General features: G+C 41.0%; 1 protein-coding gene across 1 annotated transcript in view; it reads right to left on the reverse strand.

The window, feature by feature from the left end:
* Positions 1–18,923, reverse strand: part of LOC133425747 (zinc finger protein 236-like) — a 75,441-nt gene that overhangs the window by 27,804 nt on the left and 28,714 nt on the right. The window contains exons 15-20 of the mRNA XM_061716326.1: positions 18,063–18,164; positions 14,169–14,311; positions 11,314–11,417; positions 8,377–8,528; positions 7,645–7,821; positions 4,487–4,787 (exon numbers count right to left, since the gene is read on the reverse strand). Coding sequence (XP_061572310.1) covers positions 4,487–4,787; positions 7,645–7,821; positions 8,377–8,528; positions 11,314–11,417; positions 14,169–14,311; positions 18,063–18,164 — 979 coding nt within the window. The remainder of the gene's footprint in view (positions 1–4,486; positions 4,788–7,644; positions 7,822–8,376; positions 8,529–11,313; positions 11,418–14,168; positions 14,312–18,062; positions 18,165–18,923) is intronic.

Consider the following 18,923-nt stretch of genomic DNA (forward strand, 5'->3'; position numbering starts at 1 on the left):
AAATGTAAAACTTAACAGACACCGGTGAGAGATATCAGACAGTCGAAGACAGAGTGCAACTCCCTTTGTTTCTTCCCCGAAGAGAGAAGTAAGTTGAACTGACTTTTGTATTGGACAAAACTTTACTGGCTGTCACCCAAGATTCTCCCAAGGTTCACCCAAGACTCAATAAAATCAATACCAGGCCCGCTGACTGCAAAGTTAAAACAGGCCCAAATCAGCATCCCTCCCACTTGATGGTTGATAGAAGGAGTTTGGACTGATGTGTTTGCCTGAATGGGTGGCGAGCAGCATGAGCAAGCAACTCTTCCAGAAGTCCTGTGGTTTGTTTAGAAGCACAGAGAGAGAAGGGTTGCTCTTGGCAATGTTCCCAGACAATCCACCCTTGTACATGATTAATGTCTTTTTTATCTTGTTTGTTGTGTCTATACACCTGAATGCTTTAGACCAGAAAACTACCAAAACGCCTGGTTTCAATTCTTCCTACGGAAGCAGTCAAGGTGTCGGGAGAATTTCTCAGACTGTCCGACTGCCGTGATAGTGAGATGTTACGTTAAAAATGTTTTAGCCTGATTTTGTTGTCCGGGACATAGTTAAGAGAAAAATCATTAATCTTTTTTTTTCTTCTTTCGTAAAATCATCAATCCACAACCCCCCCTGAACAGAAGGTATACCTAGCGTATGTTACTATGGAGGCCTAACCAGGTTTTCAGAAAGCTCCTGAAAAGTCTTACAAGATGCTGTATCTCACTACTTATTCGTTTTCATCATACAACCCAAGAAGCCTGCAGCATGTAAAAATAACTTCTTAAATTTTATTTTATATTTTACTAATGCATATTTTGAATGACGCTAGTCATCTATCATGTCGCGAGATCATCCACCGAGGAACATCTGCACAAACGATGCACATACAACATAACCCACCGACATGTCAAAGTAACCTTGCAATCGAAAAGCCAATTTAAGAGAAATATGCTGCTGCTCTCTGAGGAGACAAGGAAACTCATCTGAATGCGGATTTAATTAACTCAGCACTTAGTTGTTTCATACGCCACTTCATCTCTCTCTTGCCTGGGAAGACAACATCAAGTGCTACACTTGGAAGTTTAACAAAACAGCAATGACGTCCTGATGCTTCCTTCGTATTAAAAATCTGAGTCACACAAAACAGCAGCTCAATCCTTCTTTATATATGTTTTTCTTTTTGTTGCAACAGTACATTTCTGTCACAGTGTAATAGGTGTAATTGTCCCAGTGGTGATATTTGCTTTGCAGCAGATGTCACTTGACATTTCCACACTCCAGAGTAACACGAGAACACAAAATGTTCACATGCTTTTACACTTGCATTAGACAATTAAAAAGGAACATTCTGGCCAGAGCAGACGGCGTCCTATTTTCTGTCCATATTTAAAGGCTTGCTAATAACAGACAGTTTGGACCTGTACAGCAAAGGGCATTAGTGCTGTGAGGAGGCCACCAGTTTAATACCGATGCAGGTGGATGTCTCTTGTCTCTGACAATCATGCACTCGTGCTACTTTTTTGCAACATACAGTACCCTGCTTGAATCAATATGTGATTCACGGGAATCGTGCATCGGAGAGCATCTTCGCAATTACACATCAGTGGCAATACGTGCAATTAAGAGGTTGCTAAACTGCTTAGCAAACTCTCTCTTTGTAAATTCAAGTGAAGTTATGGCGCTTTTCCACTAGTACCTACTCGCCACGCCCCCGTTTTGCACTTTTACACTATGGGTGGAGGCGGGTGGAGGCGTGCAGAGTAGATACTTTTTCTGTATCTATTCTGTTGAGGTTCTAAGCGGCTGAGTCGGCCTGGATCTGACGTCATCACATTACAGGCCACTGATTGGTCGGGGGGCCGTCAGACGTTTGAATCAGAAAGCGGGAATCAGCGCAAGAGCGGCTCGCGGCTTCTGCATTTTATTCAACAGGAAACGGCAGCACAAAGGTCTGTTTCATGATCCAACTCTGAGGTGCAGATGTTCATAAACCTGGTGCTGAGGAGAGAATTAAAAAGGGATCTAGACGGGCGATAAGGAACGACCAGATCTACCAGGAGCTCTGTCACTTCATAGCTGCTTGCGGCTCCCAGCTGACTTTTCAGCAGCGCAGAGACAAACAAAAAAAAGCCTTGCCGCTTGAAGCTTCTCTCACTCTCATTTTTTAACTTGATATGGAACACAAGCCACAGACCCAGCAGCACATTTATCATCTCCTCCAGGTTCTACATCTTTGGTGTTGTCTTCTTCATTTAGATCACACAATCAAATACGTCACAGCAACTTCTCATCTGGGTGTCTAGAAACAAACGAGGACGAGGCGAGTGGAGGCGAGTTGGGTCGCGCTGAGTATGTAGTAAGTATAAAAGCGCCTTTAGAAAACACGTGTCGTGAGAGACTAATGCTGGTGTCCGTTCAACTCTGGTTTAAGTGACAACATGTTCATAGATTATCTTCAGTTCAATAAGTAACGCAAACCAAGAAATCCCCATGTCTTGGCATCCACCAAAGATCTGTTTTTGTGAAGATGCTCTTTGATACACGATTCATGTGACTGACAATTTGATTGAAAGTCACCTAAAGCGACACAAGTTTGCAGACCTGACCAATAGTGTTTGCTTTGCTCATAATCCTTTCCCTGTTAATACTTTTATAACTTTGTTAAGCCTGTAGCGCAACAGTTTAATGACTGTTTTTGCCAGCTTTCTCATCATCCTCTGTACTTCAGAAGAATTTCTAAACCAACACATGAAGCAAAATAAATGGATATTTTGAATAAAAAACACAGTAAAACATTGAGCCTCTTGGGGTTCACTTTAAAGGGTAAAAGTTTTTCAACAAGTACATTCTTTGTTGTGCCTTAGGGCTCAGGCAGCAGTCCCAGATTACAAGTTCAGTCTCTGGTCAAACCCAAAACTGAGATAATAAAATTCAGTCACTGTCTGGAAAGTGAATAAAAATGGATTTAAAGGAGCAAAATATTCAGACTTCTCCTCAGAACGGGTCAATCCTTGCTCCTGTCCATCATGTGAGAGGCTCATTAATACGGTATCATCAGCGTGCTGGGAATCGTGCATGTCTGGAAGATGTTGTACGGAATGAATGATAATAGAGACAGGACCTTGGACGCTGTCAGATTATCTCACGATGACGTTATTGCTCTGACCTGCCGAGTTCTGCTGCCAAGAAAAATCAACAATCCACAGAATCAAAACAACTGTTTCCAGGGTTAGGGTTCTACTAAAACACTCAGGAAAATCGAAGGGCAGGTGAAAAGTCCACCGATAAAATCTGAGCAGACAAAATCTCAGGTTGTTGAGGGTGTAATGCATGTAGTAAAGTTACTGGAGCATAAAATGTACCTTTGCATCACTGATTCAAAGCACAATACTGATCTAAAGACTTTGGGAAGTTTTAAGAGACTTGGGACTGTCTACAATTTTAGATATTCGCCAAATACTTTGTATCTTGTGAGTTTTAGACGATCTAGAAGTTAAATTACATACTGGTGCTGGATGCAAGGGCGCTGAGAGGGATTTGGTCCCCATGAAAATCTTTTGGAAATCGTTTGATGCTTTTTTACATACAGTTATGCATTTTAATGGTATTTTTTACTATTATTACCATATTTGTGAAAGATGAACAGCATGCCAGGTGACATGTACGGTAGGAACTGAACAGTCTGAATGCCTGAATGTCTGTGACAAACCGCCGGTGCGTTACCTGCGGCTGATCCAGTCGGACTGAACCATTTTACATAAATAGAGAAGGGGGGGCTGCAGATGTTGGTATTCCCAAAATAAATAAAATTATTGTTACAAGGACGTTAAAAATAAAAAAAATTGTGATTATATGTTAGGTAATAACTTAGTGTCATTATCTTTTCTGTATAATCATTAGGGGCCTCTCTGGGCCCCTAGAAACCGTCTCCTTTGGGGCTTTACTGGGGGTTATAATCTCTAAAAAGATTAAATGTTAACTTAATGGCAAAAAAAACCAATAATAAAAAGGAAAAAAACACTATGGAAACATGAAGTATCTTCTTTTGAATATGAAGCTGACGGTGAGCTGTGAACCTTTTGATTTCTGACTAAGACTGGTTTCCTGTCTTTCTAATTAATTCAGTGTCCTTTGGCCCCAATTTTAATTATTTTCTAAACAGTATGTTCAATCTCATAAGCAACAAAAGAATAAAGGAATAAGATGACACAGGGTTTAATGAGTTATAATTACTCTACAATGCATTACTACAATGCACTACTACGTGCTGTGATTGAGGTCTGAGTAACTGTGGTAGGTCTTTATCAGGTCTCTATTATTTCAGACTGAAGCTTTAACTTCCCCTTTCACAAAGACCACATTCATCTGTCGGAAGGGACACTGAAAGCCATGAACATCCCACTCATCAGAATGTGCATGGTTACCATGGATCGGATCAATAAAGGAGCGAGGCATTTACCTGACCAGGTCGCTGGGCTTCTTGAAGCTCTTGGTGCAGAAACTGCAGCAGTTGGCAAACTTGGGCTCCGTTTCAAGCTCCACAGCTTTGTCTTTGATCTCACTGATCCGATCCCTCTCAGCCGCCGACTGGGCGAGGATTCGCTCCGACACAGACGCCTCCTCGCCAGGATCCTTCGCCAGCTCGGCCGCCTGCTCTTCGGTGAAAGTGATGATTTCCAAACCCCTCCGCTTTGGCGTTTTTGGATCACCGTCCTCGTCATTGGTCTCGTCTTCCCCATCTTGACTATCCAGACCCATAACTGTGAAAACAAGGCTCTGTTACCTCCCAAGACTGTCTGTGGGTTAACCCAAAGCAAAAATAAATAAATAAATAAAATGTTGCTGCATAAATGACCTAAAGCCCTACATCCCTGCATGACAACCTCTTCCTGTTTGTGAAACACAGTGGTGGCAGCATCATGGTTGTTGCCTGTTTTGCTCAATTGTGTGAGGACAGCAAGTAACAAGCCATTCTGAATTATGATAACAACTTTTAAAGCAAAATATCAAGAGAAGCAAAGTAAATTAAAGCTGCAAGCATGTCTTTCTATGGTCTGACCATGGGGAAGCATCCACCCACTGCGGGATGTTTGTGTCAAAATAATTTAATCAAAAAGAAAAAGACTTCAAAACTTCATATGGCCCAAACTAAAAAAAAACATTACTTCAAACACTACTTCAATCAAAAAAGTTGCTTCAAACAAAAAAAAACACTTCTATCAAAGAAAACATTTCCAATCAAAGAAAAACATTGTTCAAAGTGTCAATTTTTCAGTGTCCATTTTTTTTTGAGTCTCAAATATTTATTTTTTTTAAATACTTTTCTTTTGATTGAAATCCTTTTTTTTTGATTGAATTGATTTTTTTTTTTAATTGAAAATATATTTTTTGATTGAAGCAATCTTTTTTTTGATTGAATAATTAAGACACAAATCTACCTCCATAATGTGACTGATGGCTGTGAGTGTCCAATTCTTTTTATACAGTCTAGAGCCAGTAATGAAAGTCTTGTAGCCTGAAGGCGCCTTTAGGGTGAGTTGGAGTGCAAAGTGAAAAAAAAGGAGCATTATACCTCATCACAAGGAATGAGGAATCTAAAACCAATCTAGTATATTTAACAGTTTCCCCAATACACCTTGGCCCCCCTTCAATTTGCATGTTAAAGGATCCACTGATGACGCCATCTCTACCCCATGCTGTCCCACCTGGAGGGGGAAGAACACCTACACCACGGCTCTTTTCATCGACTTCAGCGCAGCACAGTCAAGGTCGGCAGTCACACAGGCTCACCCCATGGTGTGTCCTGGGCCGCTACTGCTCAGCCTGCTTACACATGACTGTAGGAGCACATCCAGACTGTTAAGTGGTTGGTCTCATCACTGACGATGATGAGTCTGTTTGCAGAATGGAGGTGCAGCGGCTCAGAGCGATCGCAATCAAGGTGAGCCAAACAAAAGGAATGGCCAATTGTTTGAGGAAGTGTGGCTGTTAATTGTTAGTTGAATAATTGAACATAGAGTTATCTCATATTTACTTATCTATGCTTGTTTGGTTTGTGTGTGTACAACTAAAATTTGCAGAGTGTGTTATGCAGAGAGGAGAAGTCAGATAGTGTGACCGTGGATGAAGTCATCAAAGAGCTATCTGTGCAAAACAAGAACTGCTCCCCCGGTTGAAGACATACCGGGCTGTTTCAAGGTCAAGGATGAGCAACATATATGAAGTAGAAGATAATAGTTATGCAAACGTGAAGAATTGCAGCTGTGTTTTCCCTCTCCCTTAGAGCTGTAACTCATATTGTAACTAGGGACCACCCTAAGGAAATAAAAAGAGAGAGGTCGGCAGAGTGCCATTCAGAGCGGTAGGAGATGTAACTGAATGCGTCTCTGTCCGTTCTCCTTGCAAGTAAAAATGTAACCTCTTGTCTTTCTCTCTTTTGTATTATTTTTTGGATGTTCTAGGTCAGGGGTCGGCAACCCGCGGCTCTAGAGCCACATGAGGCTTTAGCGCCACCCTAGTGGCTCCCTGGGGCTTTTTCAAAAATGTTTGACCTTTTTTCTTCTTTTTTTTTTTCTTCTTCTTTTTTCCTTTTTTCCCTCTTCCTTCGACTTTTTTCTTGAAAATTTCGACTTTTTTCTCAAGATTGTACTTCAACATTAATCTTGACATTTCGACTTTTTCTCAACATTTCGACTTTTTTCTCAACTTTTTTCTCGACATTTCGACTTTTTTCTCGAAGTGAATAATGAAAAAAAAATTGTTTTTTGTGTTTTCCAATATGGCTCTTTCAACATTTTGGGTTGCCGACCCCTGTTCTAGGTTGTTTGAATCTGACACTGGCAAAGAACACCAAACACATCATCTCAATGAAAACGGTACTGAAAAGATGGTTAGAAGTGTTAAGTTCCTGGGTTTGACCTTGCTGATCATCCATCTTTCTCCATCAAAACCACGGCAGTCACAAAAAAAAACAAAAAAAAACACAAAAGCATCTTCACCCCCCACCTGACCACATTTAAAGGGGCACCACTGAAAACATCCTGACGCACAGCTTCACATCCTGATTGGGCACCTGCAAGGCCAAGAACAACATCAGCTCAACAGGATTGTTCAGATAGCCAGCAGAATCACTGGTGTCCGTCCCTCATCCCTGAAGGATCTACCAGCTACACGGAGCATCTCCATCACCAGAGACCCTCACCACCTTTCTCACGGCCCGTTCTCCTTCCTCCTGCCTTGCAACAGGAGCATCAGCTGCAGGAACCAACCCCCGAGACACTGCTGTCCAATGAGTGCAAGTTCTGAATGCAACCACTCATCCGCCTGTGTTTTGTTTGTTTTTTACTTTGAATTTTTAAGTATTTACATGTTTTTGTTTTGTTTAACAAGTGACCTTTTTTATCAATTTTTTCTCCATTTATTTACTTATTAAAATGCTAATTGCCCCGCTGGCGAGAAACATTTCATTTTGCCCTTGGTTAGTTTTTGTAAATACCAAGCAAGAATGAAAGTAAAGAATCTTGAAGATTTTTGCTTGTTTTGAACTAAAAGAAGAGCCACCGATTACTAAAGTGTCATGCAATCAGACACTGAAACGTTGTCTCGCCGCCCTCTTACTTTGATCGTCGACGGCGTGCTCCTTCTTCATGTGCCTTTTACACAGCAGGCTGGTCCTGAAGCGATCGTCGCACATGGAGCACTTGAAAGACTTCATGTGGATAATCATGTGGCGGCTCAGGCTCCCGTTGGTGGTGAATGAGGCGTCGCAGACATCGCACTTAAAGGGCTTCACTCCTGCCAGTGAACACAGAGCAGAGGTTTCACAGGCGCTCAGAGAGCTGGTATTAAACGCCTTAAAGAAACTATGTCTGCAATACATTTAAGGATTTAATAAAGGGGATCACTTTCTGTTCTTAGACTGATAATGACAATAAATGTTGCATTTTTTGTTATTGTTGCTTTCAATAACTGACTATAAACTGTTGTGATTAATATATTCCTAAAACATGGAATTGGGACTTTGTTTTCCTGCTGTAAACTTGGTTTTAAATAAGCAATGAGCCGTAGTCAAAGCAGTCAAAAACAAAGCTGAACAAAATGAAAAGTAATGATTCCTGTTCAAGGTTTCTTCCCTCCTAAAGGGGAGTAAACTGTTTGGTTTAAGGTTTTTCTCCCACTAGGAGAGGTTTTACCTGCCATTATTTATGTTTATATAATAATTGCTCGAGGGTTCATGTTCTGGGTCTCTGGAAAGTGCTTAGAGTCTGTTGTAATAAACGCTATATAGATAAAATTGAATTGAATATATATGACTGAATAAAAAGGAACAGTGTTGGAAGACAAGCAGACCTGTATGAGTGTTGAGATGGGACTTCAGCACTCCCGCTGACACGAAGGCTCGCCCGCAGAGATGACACCTGAACGGTTTCTCCCCGGTGTGGGAGCGGATGTGCTGCTTCAGATGACTGGACTTCTTGAAGCCTTTATTGCACCAGTTGCACCTGAGGAGAAAAATAAAAAAAATAAAGGCCAATAGAGGCCAAACACAAAATCATTACTAGTGATTGTAGATTCTATCGTCAAAAAGGCACTTGAGTTGATCTGCGAAGCAGACAGGTCACATACCAAGTATTTACATCAATACATTTCACTTAGCCAGATGATGGGTCGCTTATTTCTTATACGAGAAGCGAATTATTCCTCTGAGTAGAGTACGAGAGGCTAAAGTGTTGGACAAAACAGTTACTTAAGTACTATTGAGCAAAAGTAAGTGCCTCATGTCACCAGAACAGCTGGGAGGTGAAATAAAGGTTTGAATCTGAAGTGTAGTATCTGTGTGACGCTCTGAAATATCCTAACTGTTCACAGCAAGTTTATGAGCAGCGCTGCAGTTGTCAGAGTTGTGAGTATTTCACGTATTTTGCGTACTCCATGAAAAGTGGTGTTGAGGGAAGAGGCTGGTCTCGTCATGCCAAACGTCCGATACTTGTCAAGCTTCATCCCTGTTTGGTTAAGTCCGTCTTTAATCTCCATCTCAACCAATTAGCTGACTCCATCACGGTGTTCTATAATCCCCTGACTGTCTCCTTGACGACCCTTTGTCAGGTCTCATTTCATACAGTCCTCTTGCAAATGAGAAAACATAATCATTGATAAACTAACCAGGCATCAGTGACTATGCAAATATATTCTTCTTTTAGTCCTGCAAAAACATAATTTTTTCTACATCAGCTTTAAACCACTTAAAAAGCAAATAACTCTGAAATTGAGTATATACCTTTTCTTGTTTATCTACATTAAGTGCTAGTATAATGGAAAACCACTGAGAATGTGGATGTGCTCAGATCCAGCCTCCCACCCCTGCAGCTCTCAGACACATCCCTGGCCTGTTCTGGATTTCATTACCGTACTGGTATGTTGTTTTTGTCAGACTGAACGTGGCGTCTGGACATCATTTGAGGTGTGAATCTCTCCATGTCTCAGGATTCGATTAGATTCTCATTCTTTTTGACACAATTTGCCATTCAAAGGGATTTTTGGTCCATCTCAGGTGGACGCTGTCAGTAAGGGATTATGTAGATTATGTAGTTACACACTTTAGAAGTCAATTTAAATCAAAGCTCTTCTCAGACAAAAAATTAAATCCTGTACTAATTGACAGTATTTTGACATCTTTGACCGTGTCTTACAAAAGTAAAGTTATCTTTCAATAAAAAATAGGATGAATTTGCATAAATTATATAAAATTGTTAGGCTTACGCCAACTGCCTTATTATGAATTTCCAAACTTCAGGTGACAAATGCACACAAATAACACTTTTGAACCGTCTATCTGTGATTATTCAAATCACTCGTCTACATTTGTTTTGGTGTAGAACTACTGTCCTCTCATACGAACCAAGTTCTTCTGGAGAAATAAAAGCTGATCAATATTTTGAGGAGCGAGTGCTTTCGCTAATTTTATATAATTTATGCAAATTCATCCTATTTTTTATTGAAAGATAACTTTACTTTTGTAAGACACTGTCAACGATGTCAAAATACTGTCAATTAGTACAGGATTTAATTTTTTGTCTGAGAAGAGCTTTGATTTAAATTGACTTCTAAAGTGTGTGACTACATAATCTACATAATCACTTACTGACAGCGTCCACCTGAGATGGACCAAAAATCCTTTTGAATGGCAAATTGCAGTAGCAAATACTTTATCTGCAGCAACACCAGTTCCAGGGCAGCATAGATGCCATTTAACTGTTCAAACTAGTCAAATAAAGCAGACGTTAAAGGGCCAATCTTGCTCTGGCATGTCACCAATTGCCTAGTATGAGTGTGATCATGTGAGGCTGTAGGGATGTCCCAATTCACTTTTGTGAGAGAAGGGGAGACAATAAAACACATTTTTCAGGAGCACACTTCAAGCAAACTGCACCTGAGGAATCAGAAAAGCTCCGTTCTAACAAGGTACTAACATGTTTTGACAGTAGTCTTTGTTCCTTTTACTTATTGATGCCAGAAACTCAGAGGAAGACAAAAACATGTTTCATCCCTTTATGTAAAATCCACTGGAGACCACTGATTCCTAAAGGGATGAATCATTTCATAGAGGTACTTTCAACCAGCCACACCAACATCTCCTCTGAATGAGTGGAGTAGTGGAGTAGTGGAGTAGTGGTTCCTCCCTGATTCTCCACCCGGAGAGCGCTCTGACGGCTTTCTACTGCAGGCGAGACACTAGCTGCTCATTAATACTTCCCACAACCCCACTTCAATGAAAGCGACACATCCCTTTAAGACAAAAGATTAAGTGACTTGCAGGAGTTGAAACCTTTTAATCTGAAACAAAGCCATCGCTGCAGCAACCATCTCATCAGAGCTGAGAAACGCAGAGCAACCATCTCTAAATAGCAGGACGGACATACGGAGGCCACTTGGAATTTTCAAAACTGCTCTCTGACTGGGGACTTCTGGACTTATAAGAGTTTAACTACTCCATCTGAATGCCAAGTGCTTCTATGGATTCTGCTCATCACAAGTCAGTGTCAAGCAAAGGTGAGGTTAATCAAGAGTTGAGGAAAGAACCCCCCTCCCCGGTTAGATGTGGGCAAAATTCAAATATGGGATGAAATTCAGGAAACAATGAACCGAGAGTGGAAGCTGTAATAACCATTTGCTGTAATTTTACAAGACTTGAAATTTAAACAGTGTGCAGGAGGTGGAAATGCTTTCTGCATATACAATCTCCAACACACACACACACACGACTCAAGTGAGAGACATGAGACAAACCTGTGGATCCTCTTGACGTTGTCTTCGCTGTCGTCCTGGTAGTCCGGTGTTTCTGTGGGCAGCTGTAGATCATTTTGACTGCTCTGCTGAAGAAGCCCATTCGTCTAGAAGAATAACGATAAAGCAGCAAAGCGCAGCAACAATAAAGATACGGTGATATTCACTGTCCCATGATGAAACCAATATTTTCACCATCCATACTTAGTGCCAGCTGGAGACAAGATATAACTCAAAGGCTTCAAAGGAGGGAGGAAATGTTAGTTTGAGCGAGAACTGTTAAAAACTACTCTTGTTGAAGCATATTTGTACATTTTACTTTCTTCTTATTTACAGTTACTTTACAGTCTGAAGTTAAAAGTATCACTTTATCAACACATTTACCACTTTTAGATGAAGCACTTTAAAGCAGCACAATGTAACTTTCAGCTTTTGTTGAGTTTGGCGGCTCCTTTGGACAAAAGCGGTAGTGCTTTACCAGTAGTGTGGAAGGGTTCCTACCATGCTCCTCAAAGTTACATAATGCCAGTGAAGGCGATACAGACCCCTCAGACCATGACAGAGGTGTCATTAAACCTGTTGGAAGTTGATGTACCATCACAATGACTCTGGAAATATTATATTAAGGTGGAAAAGTTACATAGTGTCGCTTTAAGAAGCCCTGAAAATAAATCATGTGGAAGTCGATACATTGTATTCCAGCCTTTCTGGGTAATTACAGCTGCAAAAACTCAAAATCTTACCAGGAATATTTGTCTTATTTCTAGTTAAAATGTCTCATTTTTAGTCAAAAAAATCCCATTACACTTAAAACAAGACTCATCACTGGAAAAAACAACAATTTTCACCTATTTCAAGTAGATTTTCACTTAAAATAAGTAGAATAATCTGCCAGTGGAACAAGATTTTTTTGCTTGTAATGAGAAGATAAATCTTGTTCCACTGGCAGATTTTTCTACTTATTTCAAGTGAAAATTTACTTGAAACAGGTGATAATTGTCAAATAACAAGTTATTTTTCTGGTAATGAGTCTTGTTTTAAGTGTAATGAGATTTTTTTGACTAAAAATGAGACATTTTAACTATAAATAAGACAAATATTCCAGGTAAGATTTTGAGTTTTTGCAGTGAAGCCTTGCAGATTGTGTCTTTGCCAGTTTGGCACCTCTGGGACTGGGATTCACGTCCACTGTCCGGGAAAAAGCTGATCCAACTTCTCAAAGCTTGTTCTGAAGGTGTTCAGCTAACTTTAAGTCAAACTACAGACTATCAAACGCATTGATGTCTGGGTCAATACAGTTCTTTTTTTAATGCATCTTCCCTTACATCATAATCTTCCTGAGCCTCTGAACACTTTCAAGAAAGAAACAGGTTTTTCTTCAAAAACAAGCCTGAATTCAGCACAGACCAGATTATTGTGCTCCCTTCAGCTTGGTCACAGTGGTCAAAATATAAACATGAAGGTAAATCCATGGGGCCGAGTCACAAGAAAGGGGCTGCTTCTATGAAACGCACAGAAACTATGAGCTGCAGATTTGGATTCCCAGGCCTCACAACAGATATGAGTTCAAGGAGATTAAATTCTGCCTTTTGGATGTACAGTTTGAGGTTGATTCCTCTCTTTCATCCATTCATCACCATCACCATGTATGCAAACAGCAGTGACCACCTCAGCTCCACATTGAGCTCGTCATTCTAGTTTGATTTTTGTGTTTATTTGGGGTTCATATTGATTTTGCATCAGGTTTGTCACAAAATGATTATGTTATGAGTAACAATTTCCAAGAATGGTGAGGTCACTACTTAAAGACTGGACACACAACTATAACAGTTCCTGCCCCTCAGGTTTTTACCAACAACCTGCCTATGCACATGACAGTGGTATTGATAGCTGGCCAGCCTTAATACAGGTGTAAATGCAGCCAGGATGCATTTAAGGATGGGCTGAGATCCAATCACTCAAACCACATCAGCTGCGGTCAGGGCGACCTGTTACCACATCCTCTCAGCAAATCATCCTCTCTCTGTAAACACAATCCATCATGGGCCACATCCAAGGACTGGCTACATAAGGGGTACGGAGGAATTTATCCGTGGGACAACCGTCTCACATGAAAGTGCAAAATAACATGTGGGAACCATAAAAACCAATGCAAATTCACAACACCATGGACTCTACTGGGTTGTTTTGATTTGCTTGTCTTTCTCTTCTTTTAATTTCTAATGTATTGCACTTCTGTTTCGATGCTCTGAAACCATATATCCTCTTCCATGTTTTATTATTGTGAAGGTTTCATGCACAGCTGCCTCCAGCAGGTAAAAAAAGGCTGAAATCATTTACAGCTGCATTTGCACATTAGCTGGAGAGGGAGATCTGATAAATAAGTGACCACTTTTTTATGTTAGCGCCATGTTAACGCCAGGTGTGAGCAGAGGTGTGAGGAGCTCCACACTTGTGATCGCATCACTCAGGACAGATGTTCATACCAGGTGAAAAATAGGGAAAATGTTCTTATTACGCACTCCCAAACAAGTAACGGGTTGTTTATGGTTACATATAATCTAATCTGGCTCAAAACTTTGAAAATATTTTATAATTTCAGTCAGCGGAACACAATAAATGTATGAAAAATCCAAACAAACCAAACAATTACCATCTCATCTAATGCTTCTTTGCATCAGTTAGTAAACTAACCGTCTGTACAAAACTGCATTGTATTCTCATCAACATTCTTTCAAAAGATTTGTTTGACAGTTATTCAAATAAAATTCTACACAATATTGCTGCTTACTCCAATTGCTATTTAATTATAGTAATTTAGTGATTCAACAATGAGAGGGCGGTGGACCCGAACTCACCACCTCAGCTGAGGGAACGTGCAGCAGGTTAGGCGGGTGGAAGCTGGAGGACAGAGCCTGGGACTCCAGGGTGCTGGAGTCCTGCAGCTGCTGCACGGCCGAGAACTGGGGCTGGTTGTAGCTGGATTCAGGGATGCTGAAGCCTGGAGCAAACAAATACAAAACAGCCAGTTACCTCGCCTGACTTATGGCAATACTGGGTTTAGATTACATTTAAAAAAAAACTACTTTCAACAACAACAAAAAAAACATCCCCAAAAAAACAACCCAAAGTGAAGGGTTTCATTAATTCTCAAGATTATGATTTCTATTGTTTTGGCTGAGAAACTGCAAAAACAGCTGCACATTATCTTCACTGCTGCAAGGGAGGATGACTCTTTAAGGATTTTCCATTTCTCTTGAAGACTGTTTTATTGAATACTGCACATAATGATAGATAAACGATGGCTTCAATCTGTTATTGAAAAAAATAAAACATTTAATGAAGTATGTGTGTTGAATACATTTAAAGAAAAAACATCAGCATCATTGGTATTTGACCTTCCTTGAAATTATCTACCTGGAAATATCTACAGCCCGAATCCATGATGCAAAACAACAAAATATTTTATTTTGGTTTATGGCAGTAGATAAAAATAAGTCCAAAGAAAGATGTATTTAAAATTGACATAGACTACCTTGTTGCAGCTATCCTTGTCCAGTTTTTGATATTATTATGTTTTGCCTTTGTTTTATTTTGTCCTTTGTTCTATTATCTTTGTAATATCTGTTTTTCTGCATTACCAATTTATTTATTTATTTATTTTTTCTTTTCTTTTTAGGTCCAAGGGGTGGGTTTGGAAGGGGCTGAGAATGTGTTAATGCTTGTTTAAAATCATTGTGGATGCCACCTTTGATAAGAAAATCCTGAAAAATAAATAAAAACATTCATCAACCTCTGACTCAGGGGAGCCGGCATCCACCAAGCCACACGGTAACACAATACTACCAATAAGCAGATGTAAACTGTGAGCACAATTGATCTGAGCAACTGAAACAACACATTGTAAATGTAATTTCCCAGCTGCTTCCTTCTGAACACCGCCTTACTGCTGCATAACCTTCAAAAAGACAGAACATTTTTGGGTTTGTGGTGGATTTGAAGAGCTGTTACCCGCGGAGAACACCTCAAATTAAGTAAAAGGTCAATCAGTTTAGCACTCAGGCTTCTGACATCAGAGTAAATATGACGGGGTTTCCGCAGGAGGCGGCCAGCGATCAGTGTCATCAGCTGCAGCACTTCAATCACTGCACATCATGATGCTTCAGCTCAGACAGCATGCCACTGGGGATTAAAGCATGTTTTGATTTTCAAAAGCCCTCTGGTTACAGATACATGATATGTGAGCCCTTCAAAGTTTGATGACAATCAAGGCCATATGGCTCCCTCTCTGAAAATATTAAATCCTGGGTCTGCTCTGGGGAGATATAAAGGCTAGTGGATCTCCAGGGAGAACGGAAAAGATAGATCTGCTTTCCAGATGTTTAATGTTCATTTGTTATGCCGTCAAAGCCCCTTCATGCTGATTACAGAGATAAAACAAGGGTCAGCTGGCGTGGTGGGAACATTGCTGGGAGCTATGAATGCCGTATGTTTAAGAGCCCTCCACCGGGTTGAGAGCTGCAGAAGAGAGGGATGAGAATGAATGAAGATGAAGAGATACTTTACAGGACAAAATTAACGTTAAGCGTGTGTTGTGAGTCTGGACTTCTCAAAAGAACACCGACTGTCCTCTCAAAAACCCGCCTAGTGATTCTGGTGGAAACTGGTTCGTCATCAATATTCATGCTTAAATTATCAAATTCTCTCATGCAGAATATTCAGCTCAAGCAGCTCATTTTTTCTCATAATTGGAAGCAATGTAACAGGAAATGGGGACAGAGAGAGAGCGAGGAGGACACCAAGTGTCCTTTGTGGCATCCCAGCAGTTCATTTTTAAAGATGGGGAAGATTGCAGGGTAACTATGGAAACTCTGTCCAAGCTTATTAGAGTTTCTGGTTGAGAAAACCCCCATTTGCATAAGATGGTACACATTTTTACATCTGTTTGTAACATACAGGCACACACACACATCGTTCTAGCCAGGGAAAGCTTGGTCGCCTGACGTGATCCTGGAGATGGAGAAAGTTGCAGTTCCCTCCCTGACCAGGGTAGCAGAGTACAATCACTCTCATTTTGAAGATAACATGGCTTGTGTTCCCACTCTTCAGGGGTGTAAATCAGGGGTTTCTTCATGATACGATATTACACTGATTTACTCAGCGATGATTGGAGGTTTACCAATATCACAAACTATACCACAATGCAATTTTGAATCAGTTTTATTCAAGAATGATCGTTTACCCTTTTTTTCATATCAAATGGGACTAATTAAATAAAATATCTTCACAATTTTGGTTCTGGGCTAAGTTACAGCTAAGTAGACACCTAAATTAAAACCTATCTTGTCCTTGAATAATAACAGACTGCAAAGGGCCACATGATATCATGTATTGATGAGGATTACAGGCATTGATGTCTGATTGATATTTGCATTTTGTATCGTTGCTATTGCATCGTTCATCTTTCAATCCAAGTATGGATGTAGATTGATTGCCCATTACGCCACTAATGGCGCTTTTCCACTAGTATCTACTCAGCTCGCTTCTACCCGCCACGCCCCCGTCTTGCGCTTTTCCACTACGGGCTGAGGCGGGTGGAGCCGTGCCAAGCAGATACTTTTTCTGTAACGAGGCTGCTGAAGTTCTAAGCGTGCTGAGTTGGGCTGGATCTGACGTCACCACCCTCCACGCCACTGATTGGTCGGGGGGCGGGGCCGTCAGACGTTTGAATCAGGAAGCGTGAGTCAGCACGAGAGCGACTCGCGGCGATTTTATTATACAGCGCAAACATTGTTTGGTGATCCAACTCTGAGGTGCAGATGTTCATAAACTTGGTGGCTGACGAGAGAATTAAAAAAGGGATGTAGACGGGCTGTTTTTTTCTCAGCCGCTCGCGGCTCCAGCTGATTTTCTCATCAGCGCCGACACGAACAAAGGGGTTGCGCAATCGAGTACGTCACAGCAGCTTCACCACAACACGCCCACTTCTCACATGGCTGTGGAAAAACAAACAAGGCCAAAGCGGGTGGAGCCGGGACGAGGTAGGACGAGACGTCCCGAGCCGAGCCGAGCTGAGAAGGTACTAGTGGAAAAGCGCCATAAGTGTGCCAACAGATTGCTGTGACCTGCTGCAGCCTGACATGGAAGGGTCTGAGGGCAAAGTTTAGGTAAGAAGTAGGCAGCAGCAACCTCCACCCAGAGCTAAAGGCTGCTACCTGTGTACCCTGCAGTCGGAACAGCTGGCTCTTCCACCCTAAGTTGGCCTGGACCCCTTCAGGGTCAAGGGTCCCAACTGACTTGAACTGAGCAAGGCCGGCCTTGTTTCAGCTCCAACATTACTCCTTTCAAACGTTTAAGTATTGACATCAGATTCAAACAAAATTAATGTTACGTCCCGAGGTGCTGATAGCTTGTGGCGCCGGACGTTCCAGCCAGTTACCAGACTTGTTCACTCTGCCCATTCACACATTTTTGCAGAATCATTTCCTTTCTATAATGCATCATCCAGAGGTCATAAAGAAAGAAAAAGGCCTCAAATTGACTGCTCAGAAAGCCTATACCATGACAGAGGGTTTGTAGAGTTTTCTTTGTAAACGCTATGACGTTTAAATGCATTTTATAGTAAATATCATCTGACAATTACCATTATACACTCTGAAAACTGTTGTCACTGGTTTTCTCCATAAAGGTTTCACCCCTTGTCATTTTTATCAGTCCACAGAACCAAAGAGCATTATTGTTTGTGGTTGTACCTTGTGTCAGCGGTTGCTGGTCAAACGAAGGCTGAGGAAGTGCTGGCGTCTCAAACTGGCTCATATTCTGAGGCAAAGCATGTTGGGTAGTCACGTAGGAGTCTGTCAGTGCAGAGGGAGACATGCAGGGCAACACATTACATTTATTAGATCAGTTAGACTGACTGAAGGACATTTTCACCGTGTAGATGTTAGATAAGCTGAGTTAGGCAGATTACATAGAAACCCCTACTCATGATAGTGATTTTTTAACTCGTTTGCATGTCCGTGAGGTACCTTTATATCCTAAAAAGCCAGTTGCTGAGAGAAATAAGCAGTAAATAAGCAGTAAACACTGCAGTTCCACTGAAAGTTATCTCAGAAACATGGACTCGGGTGAGGTTTGAAGGGGAATTAGGTTTATCTGACAGTGACAACACAAAGCAAGCTGTTTGCCAAAGAGTGCTTAAGAGGAATATGAGTAAGCAGCTGCGGCAAAGAAGGTAGAGATACAGGTGGGGCTGATTAATGTATCAAATTAGGCAGCAAAAAAGTATACTAAACATGTCATGATTTCAGTGATGAGTTGCTGTAATCTAATTTCAAATTAAAGACTGTGATGCAGAACGCAAAGATTACCGTGACAGTTGGCAACTCCTCAGGAAGGTTTGGTCACATTTAGCATCATATTAAAAGATACCAGCAAATAGATCCGAGTCATGAGCTAAATATTAGTTTAAATCATCAGATTGGCCACATTTCGAGTAACATCCTCCGCCTTCTCTGCTACACGTGTGGTACCGGTACTTTTATCAGCTTCACTACAGGAAACAACAACCTCCAAGCTGACAGCAGACGTTTTACAGACAGGCGGGCCTGCTT

Source organism: Cololabis saira, chromosome 3 (assembly GCF_033807715.1).
Source record: "Cololabis saira isolate AMF1-May2022 chromosome 3, fColSai1.1, whole genome shotgun sequence".
Taxonomy (NCBI): Eukaryota; Metazoa; Chordata; class Actinopteri; order Beloniformes; family Belonidae; genus Cololabis; species Cololabis saira.